At 40.5% G+C, this 14,166-nt stretch overlaps 1 protein-coding gene across 2 annotated transcripts in view; it reads left to right on the top strand.

Annotated features, from left to right (window-relative positions):
* The window catches only part of LOC118696723 (cadherin-6), a 111,094-nt gene extending 101,602 nt beyond the window's left edge, over positions 1-9,492 (top strand). For both annotated transcript variants that reach the window (XM_036399001.2, XM_036399010.2), the window contains exon 12: positions 2,323-9,492. In XM_036399001.2, coding sequence (XP_036254894.1) covers positions 2,323-2,813 — 491 coding nt within the window. In that variant the 3' untranslated portion in view covers positions 2,814-9,492. The remainder of the gene's footprint in view (positions 1-2,322) is intronic.
* The last annotated feature ends 4,674 nt before the right edge of the window (positions 9,493-14,166 follow it).

The following is a 14,166-nucleotide window of genomic DNA, read 5'->3' as shown; positions in this document are numbered from 1 at the left end:
AATTTTCTATTTTCAGGTTGGTTGCAGGGTTTGAATGTGCAACCACTACTGAGTGAAAAACAATACTCTGGGCAGACCTGAACCACAACTCAAAGTTTAGCAGCAACAAAAAGGGCCTGTAAATTGCTAGGTTTATATGCAATTTGAGTAAGTTTATCATCTTATCAGGAGGTTTCAGATACTGCTGAACATAGACATGCAAATAAAGGCAATGTACTTCAACATGTAGCTTATGATGGGGTCTTTTCCCTGCAAGTTCAGCACAAAGCAGTAAAATCCATGTATCAGACATGTGATGTATTTATCAAAGTCTCATCCTTGCATGTTCTCTGTAACACTTGTTTTCATAATGTGATACTTCAGCAACTCTTTGATGTAAAATCTATCATTCCTGTGCTTTCTCAGACCATTCTACCAGTCACTGTTCCAGAAGCCCATTCCAAACTGACATTGGGTTTTTCAAGTTTCCAAAATGTTCTCCAGAGATCTCTCTTCTTTCATACACACTTTTCACCAGTCCTTCTACACAGTGCGACGGCTTTTTGCTCTTGAGGAAGACAATCATCTCTCACTGCATTTTTGCACAGCAGCACGAAGAAGCATCACTCAAACTAGGACCCTTCTCTGACACCATAAGTAAATTCTCATCATTAGGCTGAGGTCCTAATGCAATCTAAACCACCTCTCCTAATCCTTCAACTTCACCATCCATTTTCTTTCAACTCATATTTGCAGATGTTCTTCCTTATTCACAGTATTCCTGTGGTAAAATACAGCATTTTCCTGCTTTTTCCTGTATTTCTGGTGACCTTCTGTAGTCAATCTACAAGATGCTTGGGCACACTTACAGGCAGTATTTTGCTCTAAGCAATCCTGCAGGGGAACTCATTATTAAAAAAACCAAGCAATCACATAAAACAAACAACCCAAACCAAAAAAAAACACCAAAAATCCAACCAAAATAAACAAACAAAAAGAAACAAAAAACAACCACCTTCCCTGACCAAAAGAAAAAACTCACCAGAATTTGTCTGTCAAAGGAAACTAAGAATTTTAAGGTTCCATGGAATAAAGTTTTGGGCTGGGGACGCCCTTAGTCCTTGATGTTGGCCTTAAAAGGTTACAACTGAGGAAAGGACTGAAAAAAAAATCTTTAACAGTTACTGTGCTTGACTCACATGCCATTTTAGAAGCAAAGCTGACATGAAGGATCATTGTGATCCACCTTATCATCTCACATCAATGAGTTTAGGCATTTCTGCTTTGCTTTGCTATGAAAAAACTGTAAAGACAGCAAGATGTGTCCTTCCTTGGAGTTTGCACAGCAGAGCTGAAATGCTGGGCACTGCAGACCTCAGACTACCAAAGCAACACTGACAGCAGAAATACATCCCTGCTCCTTGCTACTGTTCATTTGTCAATATTCAGCCATTTACATTTTAATGTAGAATCCAGCTAAGAAATCTGAAACTAGCTTCTACAGGAAAGTGTTGACCATATCCCTTTTCCACGCACTGTGTCCACTTCTCCATCACTACGGAAAATCATTATTGAATAAAAACATTAAAATTTGCATCAGGATCATGGAAAGAATTCCTTCCCTCCAAATAAATGAAAAATATGTGTATGCAAACACACACTTTAAATTAAGGGCATAAAATATCTTCTAGAAATCTGCCTTTGTCAGATTAAAAAATATTTTTATCATATCTCATCAGTCCATTTTTTAATTTGTATACTTTTCAAGGTGATGTACACTGTAAAAACATTCCAGGGAAGTTAATAAAACTCAGACGTTGTGCTGGCTGAAAATCTGTTCCATATTCCAAGCTTTTTTCCCAGAGGAGCATGGATTTACTTATCTTGAAATTTTGCTTTGCTAACATCAGTAGATGCCATCCTTGTCCATAGCAGAAGTTGTATATTGTCCAAGGGGTTCAACATAAGTAACATCTGACACTACTTATTCTGGAGAAAGTGTTTCCTCCTTCCCAGATGTCATGAAACTAGTTCTGTTCTCAAGGTGACAAAATTAGGATTTGGCTTTGGGTAACAAAGTGACTACCAGCAAAAAGACATTCTGCTTGGCTTCCTACAGGCTTGAGATCTCCTTTCTTCTGTGCATCCATGCCATTTCATCTCCCAAGGAACTCACAGGCAGAGCAAGCACAGCTTGAAAATCTGATGTGCACATTTTCAGTTTTTCAAAACATCTTCTCAAACTTCAAGCTCAAGCAGAGGCGCAGCATTTCTTCTGGGCTTTAATGGAGTTGGGGATTAACCTTCTTTCCCTTTCTCTTTCGCTGTTGTTTTTGTTTGCAGTTACTGTGGTGCTGTTTGCAGCACTGAGACGGCAGCGGAAAAAAGAGCCTTTGATAATTTCCAAAGAAGACATCAGAGACAACATTGTCAGTTATAACGATGAAGGTGGCGGAGAGGAAGACACCCAGGCGTTTGATATTGGCACGCTGAGGAATCCCGAAGCCATAGATGATAATAAATTACGCAGAGACATTGTGCCAGAAACGCTTTTTCTGCCGCGGCGGACTGCAGCGGCGCGAGATAACACGGATGTCAGAGATTTCATTAACCAAAGGTTAAAGGAAAATGATACAGATCCAACAGCACCCCCGTATGACTCATTAGCAACCTACGCGTACGAAGGTAATGGTTCTGTGGCCGAGTCCCTCAGCTCCTTGGAGTCAGTGACTACGGACGGAGATCAGGACTACGATTACCTCAGTGACTGGGGACCTCGGTTTAAAAAGCTGGCAGATATGTATGGCTCAATGGACAGTGACAAAGACTCTTAATATGTTGTATTCGGGTTTTTTTTCTCTTTTTTCTGTTCCTCATTCCCAGAAACAGCATTGGGATATGTGAAGTGGCTATTTCTTTCTGTTTCTCCACAGCTGTTTGAAAGGGTTCTCTATTCTACCCATTTGAATTGTCTAATGACTGCAGTCTGTGTGGGTTAGCCATCAGTAAACTTTCTCTAGTATCAATTTATGAGCTTCCAAGAGGCAAAATCCTTATTTTTTGAGTGCATCCAGTTTACCAAGCCAATCTTACAGGCACAGCAGTAGTGGAGGGGAAAAAAAAGGATCAGATGGGGAGCAATATTTTTACTTGTTCTGCTTATATTGTAAAGTGGAGTATATTACTGTTTAAGCTCACTTGCTTTTTACTTGTATTCAGACTATTCAGCTCAGACGACTGCTCTGTCAATTGTGTATTGCACATCCCAATGTAATGAGGTACCCTAGTTTACCCTATGTATTATAGTCAAAAGTAGTGGTGATGGAATGAAGGTTTATTATACAAGTAGAGTAAGCTGAGAAAAGAACATCAAGCACGCATTTTACTCATGAGGAGGGTAGAGAGGCTTAATGGTCATTTAAACCTGAGTGTTTCTCTAGAACTCACCATTTCCCCATTGCACTGAATCATACTAACACACACATATATATAGTTCATTGACTGCTCTGTATATATTCTTTGGACCTAGCATTGCTGGAGAGATGTGTGTGTGTGCACGTGTGTGTGGTCAGTAGCCCCAGTATATAATTCTTAGATGGTTTCCTCATTCTAACCCAGGCTTGCTTTGTGATACAGGGAAGTCATCCAATCCAGCTCCAGATCAGGTCATGACTTGGAGGAAGGAACAGATCATAACTGGGCTTTTGCTTGCACTTCCTCAGTCAGCCTCCACCTGCACATCAGTTCAGTGATGGCCGCTGTCCTGGAGACATTGTAGTCAGGATGTTCACACCCAGCTACTCCTGCCTGTTCTCATGTGCAGGTGGGGAGGAGTGACCTCAAGGTGACTGCAACCCTCTGAGGCAAAAGGAGCAACTGCAGAGGAGGAAAGTGCTTTTTTTTTGGCCTGACTTTCTCTGCCTGCATGTCCGGGGTGGATTCCTGACTGACTCTCTGCCCAGTTTTGCTGTCTGTAAAATGGGGAAATAATGCCTACCTCATCAGGATGTTGCAAGAACTATGTAAGACTTTTGGAAAATGCTTTAGAAATTGAAAACACTAGCATTCTGCCAGAGGAAGTAACTTTTCATGCTTTTGGGTAGTTGTTTCTTTTTTTTTTTCTCTAGACTCAAGCCCTGAACAAACAAATAATGGTCATTCCAGTGGCCTGAAAAGGAGGTTCATAATTATAAGTCATTTTTTAAAATAAACTACTCAGTAAGGGTTGATAAAGACTTCAATGGAAGGTAAAATTGTAACCACAGTTTTCTCTGTGTTTATCTGGTTTGCCAAGCTAAGTAATTTTTGTCCAGGTGTGGAGGGGGGGAAGTTGCCATAATCTTGGGCCAAAACAGTTTTCTTTATAGCTTGCACACCACTCAGTATTTCAGTTGGTTTTTCAAACATGTAGTGGCTGCTCTTCCAACCCAGACATCTAGGAGAGGCTCTCTGGAGAAAACCCTAAGGGTCTGCCATGGGCATATCCCATTCCAGGAGTTAAATGCCACCCTGTGTCCCAAAGTAGGCACCCAGCCCATAGCACTGTGCCAAGGAAAGAAGTAATTACTATTTTTAAAATACCTCGTGTAACTATTCTAATTTATTTCATGAAACAATATTTAATACCAGAATTACAGGAATGGATCTATTTTCCTCCTCCCCCAAATTTTAAGTGAATAAATTTGAAAACTAAACAGCTTCAATTTACCTCAGAAATAAAGAGAGATGAGAAAAAATGTTAATAAACAGAAAACTAAGGGCAATTAAAAATTAATCCCTGGAATTCATTATTCCTTGTGAGTTAAAGAGAGCAGTAAGAGTCCCAAGTATAAGACTTTTACAACCACAATACCAGAATTTTAGATTTTGTGGACCAGCTCAGAGTGAAGAGGATGATCCAGCCATGCTGTGGCCCTGGTTGGGCAGGAAAGGACTCATTGAGCACTGCACACCTGTAGGTGTAGGTCACAGCAGATAATGGCTGGCAGATGCCCAGCACTATAGATTGGATGCTTTCAGAGCAGAGGGGCCCAGAGTTTCCAAGGGTCCAGAGCCTTAGGCCTCCCTGGTGAAAGCCTCTCAGAGTGTTTAAGTCCAACAGAATATGGTTCCCTACTCCATCACTTGGTGAGGTGCTGAGCTGCTGCACCCATCATAATGGCAATGGCATGGCTAGAGCCTTATTTTGTCCTCTTCAGGGTCCCTAAGTAATTTAAGATGCTACAAGCCTAGCTCTTCATGACTTCCTTGAAATTGGAACTTCTAGGAAGCAATCTGTCCAAAAGCTGGCTCTGGCAGACAGGAGAGACCTTATGGATTTCAGACATGTGGAGGAGCAGCAGATGCTCAGCACCACCTGCCCCAGGTCCCTCACCTTGGGGTGTTCCCCTCACACAGTGTCAGTGGGGCCAGCACATCCCTCCAGGGGCTCTGCCCAGTGGCCTCCTAACACATCGCTCTCTCTCCCTTCACTCTGGGGTTGCCTCCAGCAAATATCCCCAAGCTCAGAATCCAGCTGGATGCCCGAAGTGAGCCAGTGAACTGTCCCCTCCCTTCCTTAAGCCTCAAGGAAACAGATTGGTGTGTGGAGGGGATGGCAGGGCTGGCTGTGATATTGTTCAGCCCTGCAAGCCACCTCCAGCTTAGTGGGAAGAGGGAGTTGGTGGCACTTGGCTGAAGACAGCGCCGGTGCCCTGAAGGGGCTGGGCCACTCTGCAGCCTGCATTAGTCACTTCTTGGGTGGGATAATGAGACAGCAGGACCAGTGAACTCCTTGTAACTATTTTCCTATGTTTGTACAGTGATTTAGTGATTGTTAGTAGCAGTCCAAGCCCAAGTTTTAGGTTGATTTGGTTTTTTTTTTTCCTTTTAATTCAAAGCTGGTTTTATCTTGTCCATTGAGTGACACAGTAAATAATAGAGAGTGGCTACTCGTGCCTGTTATGTAAATATATTATATATATAAAATTATGTTATGTCACCACAAATATGGTGCCTGAATAGCAAATGCATTCTTCTAAGAAAATTTGAGGAAAACTTGCATCCAAATTATTATTTATGCATCTAGGTTTTAAGGTCTATTTTTTTTCCTGCAAATTAAACAGATTTAGCATCTCTCACACAGCAAGGAGAGTTCAGTTCTTTCTTTTCTTCTTGCTTGGCAGTACCACAAAGTGCAATTTATAAAATCAGTACTGCATTCTAAATATTGAAAGTGCCATATTGCAGTGAATACAAACCTTTGCAGTAGTATTTCTTTGCACTTTGTTGCATGGTGGTGTGCTAGATGATAGAAATGAGTATTTAACAATGCTTTCACACAGTGCTACAGTTGTCATTTGTAGATAACCAGTTGTTGGACTATGGGCTATGAAGTGGCTTTCAAGGCTGTTTTAAGCCTGCTCTTCTTACAACCACACCTACTTCAGAAGAAGAAATATTATTAGGCAGTTTAGCTAAGCCAGGTAGATAGATAAAAATGCAGTTGGCTTTTAATTTGGGAAAGCATCTGACCTAACAACAGGAAATATATTAAAAGACGCCAAGGAATTCAGTGGAGTCAACGTGAAACAGGGACCTGGTAGGCTATGCCAACCATGCTACTGCAGAACAATAACATCTCTACACTTTAAATAGAATAAGGTTTCTACAGTAACTATTTCATCTCAACTCCCAAGAGAGTCACTTTACCCCAGAAAACTGGTGGGGAGTTGTTTTTGTTCTGTGTTTGCTGGGGTGGTTTTTACCCCAGGAGAACTATTTCAGGTTAAACCCAATTCTATCCCACAGCAGCACCAGTATAGGGAGACACAGCAGCCCATACCTCCAGTGCAGCTGTTTCAGGACATCTCTCTGTGCTTGGAAGAGAGCTGAAGCAAAGACTCGCAGAGAGCTCTGCACAAGACTCTACCAGCAGTATCACAGGTCTGAGATGTGTTCTCAAACCTGACAGAGATGGAATTGTGTCAAACCATGAGAAAACCAAATTGTATGTATTTTTCAATTATATCTGTTAAAAATCTGCTGGAAAAGATAGGTAGTAGAAGAATATGTCACCTGTATACCAACAGAAATGTTTTCTAAATTTTTCCTAAGAAACATATTTGTCTGGTCTTGCTTCCGGTGTTTCTTTACTGTTAAATGTGAATGGAAGAGGCAACCTTCAAATAATCCACTTTAGGAAGTAGCAGTCTACATTACAAGTTACAGCTTTTCCGTTTCTCTGTTATGAAAATAAACAAAAAAAATCCCACAAAACCAAGAGAATGAATATCTGCAGTACCATAAAACCTAGAACAGTCATAGCAAAGTATAGCAGAGAGAAATGGCTTTAAAAATGTATGTCTACACCTGTTTGAAAACCAGAATTATGCATTTTGAGCAGGACCAGCAGTGGACTTCTAACACTTTCAGGCTTCCTGACATACCAGAGAGAGATCTGCATGGATAGGGAGAAAGACATCTCTTTTACACCAAGCAACGTAAATCCAGGCTGTAGATCTCTTGGAAAGAAAGGCACATGTTAAATTTCTGCAGCAGAACTATCTTCATGGTCTTCTGCAGGGTGATTCCTGAGAGTGGTTTTGAGCAGGTAACTCTCTGCAAACACCACTGTGTTAGTTCTACCTGCCACCATCTGTTAGAAAGGTCTCTCCACGTTTCCTTTGGCTATGAGAAGCATTGAAGTGTTTCAGAAGACCACTGTCCCAAATGGATGCTGCCATCCTCCTGCCCATTTGCATTTCAATTAACTCTGGAGTCTGAGCTGCCTCATCAAATGAGAGCTGACAAAGTAACAGTCATTATGCTGCTTCCAGTGAGTATGAAACATCATAAGCTGTGAAAGGCAGGATTTTTCCAACCCATCTACACCTCTGAAACAGCAGCCTCATCCAATAAATGTCAAAGCCACAATATTTTTTGCTTTCAGTTCAGTCTTTAGAAAGAGTTCTTTTCTCAAAGATTGTTTCTGTACTTAAAGAGGAACAAAAGCATGTTTGATGTCCACAGACTCATGCGTTGCTCCAGAAAGAGAGAAAAACACAGAACTCCAACACAATGCTTTAATACCAGTCTCTGCCCTCAGCAGTTTTATTTAAGCCAGCTGAAACAATCTTGATCCTGCCCATCATTTTGCTATATTACACTTTTGAGCCCAGACTTGTGTTTGTCATACACTAAAACAGTTTCCTGAAGAGTTCATAAAATTCAGCGGTAGGTATCCAAGAGCTGTGGCTGGGGTTGTAGGAAGTACAAGTGTCAGAGAACTGAACATTTCAGGAAGAAGAGCAGGAGGTGAATTGCATGGGGGGTGAGGGGAGGTAGTCAGTCATATGCAAGGCAGGCCCATGGCACTTAAAAGCCACAAGGCTATCATCTTGTGTGTAGAGTTACTGGATCTCAAAAGAGTTTTTACAGAACCTGCCCTTATCCTTTTTTTCTTCATGTATCTTTCGCTTTCTTTAAAAATAAATTTTAAAAGAAAAAAAAAAGAAAAAAATAAAAAGGAGCTGCTATATTCAAATTTCTCTTACCACAAATTCGATTTGACAAATAAGGCATAAGTCCAGCATATAGAGAAATCCTTTCCATTCCCATAGGCTTTTGACTTTTCCTATGAGACTGCACTATTTATGTAAATATACTTGGAAACACTTTCTATAAGCTTTTAGTTTTCTATGATCTATTACTTTAGTGTTTATTAAAGATAAAAACTTATAGAACTATTAAGCATTCAGGTGAACACAACAAAGAAAAAACACTGCAAACACAAAATCTTTCTGGATTTTGACACATAAAAAACTCTTCAGAATCACTGTACTGTTTTAATTCTGTGATTACTTTCATTGCTTTGAAAAAATTAAACTTTAAAGAAAGGCCTTATAATAAATGCTATGTGCATCTTAACTGTGTTACTGAGCTAAATCAATCTGGCAAACTCCTATTGTGATTTGTGATTTTTTTAAACCCTTTAAAATAAATGCTTTTTGGAATTGATTTTTTTTAAATTAAAAATACTTCCAAGCATAAATTGAAAATGATGCCTCCACCTGGGAAGATTTACTTGCTGGCATGCTCCAGCCACACAGTCTCTCATGATGTCATCCCCTGGTTGTGCCAAGGGAGCCTCAGCATTGGATGGATCTGTCATTGCTCAGCAGAGAGCAATGAGACATTTGTGGGTGACAATTTTGTCACCCAAGAGGTTTACACCTAGAACTTCCCTGTGTTGCAGAGGGACCCATGCTGGAATGATTATCTCTTCTGCAGCGTGGATGGGCAATTTGTTTTTGTCAGATGGAAAGTGTGCACTCTCTCCCTTATATTTCCTGTTCACTGTACTGGCTTCTTTTTTTGGGGTTGGGGAGGGCAGGGGGAGATGAAATTTAAGGATTTGATGAGAAACCAATTTGAACAACAATTTCTCACAGACAGAGTGAATTTGCCTTTTTGCAAATTGATTTTTGTAACAAGTTATTTATATGATATTACTTAATAAATTGTTTTTTCTAACTTGTTTTTTTTTTTCTAATTCTCTCAATCTATGTTATGTATTTACAACACTATCATAAAGATAAACCTTTGAAAAGATTCTCCAATCACTTTAAGACAAAGGGCGAAATTGACTCAGTCTTTGAAATTCCATTCTTAAGTGTCTGGTGTGCACCATGCTATAAAAGCAGTAGGATCACTATTCTGTGATCATTGAGGCCTCCCAAGAGTGGTGTAATTCCAGAAGGAATCATCCACAAGGAGGATATTAGCCTGTGATCACAAGCCTAATTTTGACTAGCCAAGGTTCCCCAGGAGGGCAGCAGAAGCTTTGTCAAGGTAAAGCGTGTAAAATGCCTTTATTTAAGCATATAAAGATCACATAATTTATAATAGCACTGCTCAGTTATTTGTCTTTCATCATGTGAGATTAAAAAAAAATTAGTCTCATTGCAGTTATGGAGAGTCCAAATGTCATTTGCAGTATCTTTTTACATAAGAAGAACAACCTCCAGAGAAAATTCTTCATTTTAATACTCCCTTAATAAAAGAGCTGTCTATATCTCCAGAAATTCCATCATATTTTAAAGGACAAGGACAAGGAAAGAGTGGGAAAGGTCACAGCAAAGTAATATTTCATTAAAAGCATTAGAGTGAACCACAGATTCAAACAGTTTAGCACTGAAACCCATATAGGGTTCCCATATGAACCCATAGTCCCATATGAAAGGACTAAGTTCTGTAACTGATGAGAAATTAGCCCAGATATCCACCTGCAATCTTTGGTGAAGCTGCAGAAGAAAGCCTCTGTATGAATGGCCAAAAACCCCTCAGCTTTTAAAAACAACAGGAGATCACAAGGATATAAATGCAAAAGTCAACGCAGTTTGCATTTACCTCATTGTCTGAACACCAAACCAGGGAAACCAAGCATGGCACTGTACAGGAGGACGCATCTTCTGCCCACCCACTCTCTTCAACAGAGGCACACACATACACACATATTTGCAGGTGCAAGCACAGAGAGGCTGCAGTGACCCCATCTCTGTTCCTTTGTGCATCAGAGCAGCCCTGTTTCACAAAACCTCAGATTCACAAAACCTCAGACTGAGCTTTTCATCTTCTAAATAATGGCAGTAACAGCAGAAGACATCCTGGTTGTCCACCTGCTGAAAGGTGGTCCAGACTCTTACATGTGCTGAGAGCAGAACCACTTTTATTTACACGATAGAGGAATCTGTCACATTTCTTGCCTTCTTATTTGATTTACTATATCAAAGACCAGTCATAAAGAAAATTCAACTAAAGGGTAGCATTTCAGCCAGAAAAAATTATTTGGCTTTCCAACATTAATTTACCATGTTTATCTATGTAAATTATCCCTCCCCCAACAAGCAACACACCAACCACAACCCCCTGCAAATATTCATCTTTAATTAATACTACCAAATTCATCACAGATAAGTCAGCTAGCCAAGCCATTAAAGCCAACAGCCTTTTTACTTTTTTAAAGTTCTTGTTGAATTTGTCTCCTCCTCCTCTGCCTCTCTGCTCCAGTCTTGTGAGACCCCACCTGCAGTGCTGCATCCAGCTTTGGGACCCCCATCACAGGAAGGACATTGACCTGTTGGAGTGAGTTTAGAGAAGGGACATTAAGATGACCAGAGGGATGGACTTCCTCTCCTGGGAGGAAAGGCTGAGAGAATTGGGATTGTTCAGCCTGGAGCAGAGAAGACATGATCTAATTGCTACCTTCCAGTACCTGAAGGCAGCTGGAGGGACAAGCACGATGGAAAATTATTTTTTTACAAGAGCAGGTGGTGACAGGACAAGGGAGAATGGCTTCAAACTGAAAGAAAGTAGGTTTCGGTTAGATGCTAGGAAGAAATTCTTTACTGTCAGGGCAGTGGGGGACTGGCACCGGTGTCCCAGAGAAGTTGTGATGCCCCTTCCCTGGAAGTGTTCAAGGCCAGTCTGGATGGAGCTCTGAGAACCTGGTCTCGTGGAAGGTGTCCCCCCTGCCCATGGCAAGGGAATTGGAACTAGATGATCTTTAAGGGCCCTTCCAATCCAAGCTATTCTGTGATTCTATAAATTTCAAGGACAGCTCGAACAAGAGAACCCAAGAAAAGAGCCGACATTTAAGATGCTTTAATTCTTGCATAAAAATTGCAGGAATGATTACTTAAATAAGCCGCCAAGTGAATTCAGTGTTGGTTTTTCCAATCTTACTCTCATATAACATTCATATAACATTCTGCTGTAAAGGAAATTTGAGTTTGTTGGATGAGGCACAAATTAAAGAAAACAAACCAACAGTATATTTTAATCCAAAATCTTAGAAGCTTTTCCTCTTTCTTGCCAACACTAGTACTTCTTTCCCTGATTGTAGTACAGTTACTAGCAAATACCCTCTCCAAACTGTTTCAGTTTTTCTCAAAACTGCTACAACAGTTTTTCAGCAGCTATCTCCACATCAGATCCTCAAGCACCTCTGTCCCTCCAATCAGAAAGCCTGATTCCACTTCCTTTATTCCCCACACAGAAGCAAACATAAGCATCATCAGAATCCTCAGTCACCCACTATTTCTAATTGCTCCAATATTCATGACACATTTTTGACCTTGGCAAACCACAGAGTGCACAAAACCATTTATATTTTTACTAGTTGCGGAGACACTTATGGCCTGATAGGACCTTATAATCATATCCTACTTTATTTAAGCAAAAGAGAAACAAACTTATCATGATCAAGAAAACAGAGTCAAGAAGACTGTATGCAAGGGCACATGCCAGTCTGAAAATTCCAAAAACCTTTGGGGCTGTTCCTTCTTTACAGAAGGTAAAACAACCAACACCCAAAACCCCCAAAAAACAAGCTAACATTCTCCCCACACCCAATCAAATCAAAAACCCCTAAAACTCCAGGAATCTTCTAAATACGGCTTTCCTGCACCCTTTGTTGGAATTTTGCCTTTCTTAACTCAGAACTTCAGCTGGCTGGCTGCTCATGCATGCATCTTAATTAATAACCAAATGTATAAATCCCCTCCTGATTCCTTTTACATGTTTTTCTAAACATCTGCTTCTACCTTCATTGTTAGCAAAGCTGCTCTCTTCTACAGCTCAGCTGGGGAACTTATTTCTCTCTCTCTCAGACTGCAATTGGGTATTTCATGTCAATTATCTTAATTGGAAGCAAGCTTAACCCATTTCCCAATTACAGCTCCAGCTTATTAGAACAAACAAACTCTCAAACCTCCTCTAATAAAATAAACCCAAAAATGCCCCCAAAGAACAAGCCTAAACTTTGGTAACAAAACATTGAAGACAGGACTGAATAAAAGAGCTCTGGTAAGCAAAAAGTGAGTAAGCTGGAATGTAAGGAGACAGTGTGGTTCTGACTGGCTTGGTCTCCAACACAGCATTCCCCTAATTCTGGTCTCTGCAAGCTCTCAGAGGGAGCACCCCTCAGCCTGGCACTGCTTCACAGACTTTTATACCCACTTTTATCCCCACATACCAAGGTGGAGCTGTCAGAACAAAAAATAGAGGCAGGTGCATCTCTGTTTTGCCACTTTTTTGAACTGTTTGAGTACAGAGCCAGGTTCTCTCTGCCTCCTCCTTCTCACACTGCTCCCAGACTTTATCACTCGTGTTTGAACAGACATCGATTCAATGTCTGTTGCCAAAGACAAACAGCCTAAAGAGAAAAGTCATCCAGAGATAAGAGGGCCAAGCCACCTGCTGCTGCTATGAGTTATGGCTTGGTTAGCCATGGCTCTTCACATGGCCTTCACTCTCTTTCTTGCTCATTTTTATGTTCCAGTGTCAAATGCACACCAGACATATCCTTTATTACACATCTGTGAAGACAACGGATTAAAACCATTCTATTTGGCTTCCTAGGGATGTCATCACCTTTTTGAGTGGCATCCACCTTTTATGCACACACTGGATACTAGTCAGAGAAGCTATGTGTAGAAATTATTCCACATGTTATAATATTTATTAGCACAGGATAAATGGGCCAAACATTTAGGCCATGAAGTTGTAATATTCTTGCCCACCTACAGCACCTGCCAGGTACTCATTCAATGATGAGTGTTTCCCCCCTGCCAAGATTGCCTGTTCAGAGATATTGATTATGATGCTATTTTGATTTTGTTGTTTTCTGGTATTGTCAACATTTCTCTAAATAATTTCTACAGTTGTTTTTGAGAAACAAGGAAAAGTCAAAAAACATACTTTTGAGATTCACCACTCTAATATCTTGATATTTAATCAACCTGTAATATAATATTGATTACAAACACTGTGGAGACAAGATATTGGTGTTTGTCTTTAGAGCAAGTACTTTGTGTAGCTCTTTATTGCAAAAAGAGCCCTTCAAATGTTTTGCTACCAAATATCCATCTGGCCCATGGGCTCTCACTTCACAGTCAAAATTTTATCATTGATCCTGGCAGGAGGGAGATGGGACTCCTGAAAGGCAATGCAGATTAACTGTTTGATGACCAGCACGAAGTGCAGCAGAGGACAAAAGGGGACTCAGATCATACATGCTGCTCCTGAAGACTGTGAAATAAAAGAAATATGTGTGAACAAAGATCTCTGACAGGAAGGTCACTAACATATATAACATTGTGCCAAACATTCAGAATTCCATTATTACTACCCATTAACCATTACCTT

The sequence above is a fragment of the Molothrus ater genome, chromosome 1 (assembly GCF_012460135.2).
Source record: "Molothrus ater isolate BHLD 08-10-18 breed brown headed cowbird chromosome 1, BPBGC_Mater_1.1, whole genome shotgun sequence".
NCBI lineage: Eukaryota > Metazoa > Chordata > Aves > Passeriformes > Icteridae > Molothrus > Molothrus ater.
The sequence above is the reverse complement of the archived record's forward strand: the minus strand, read 5'-3'. Positions and strand labels throughout refer to the sequence as shown.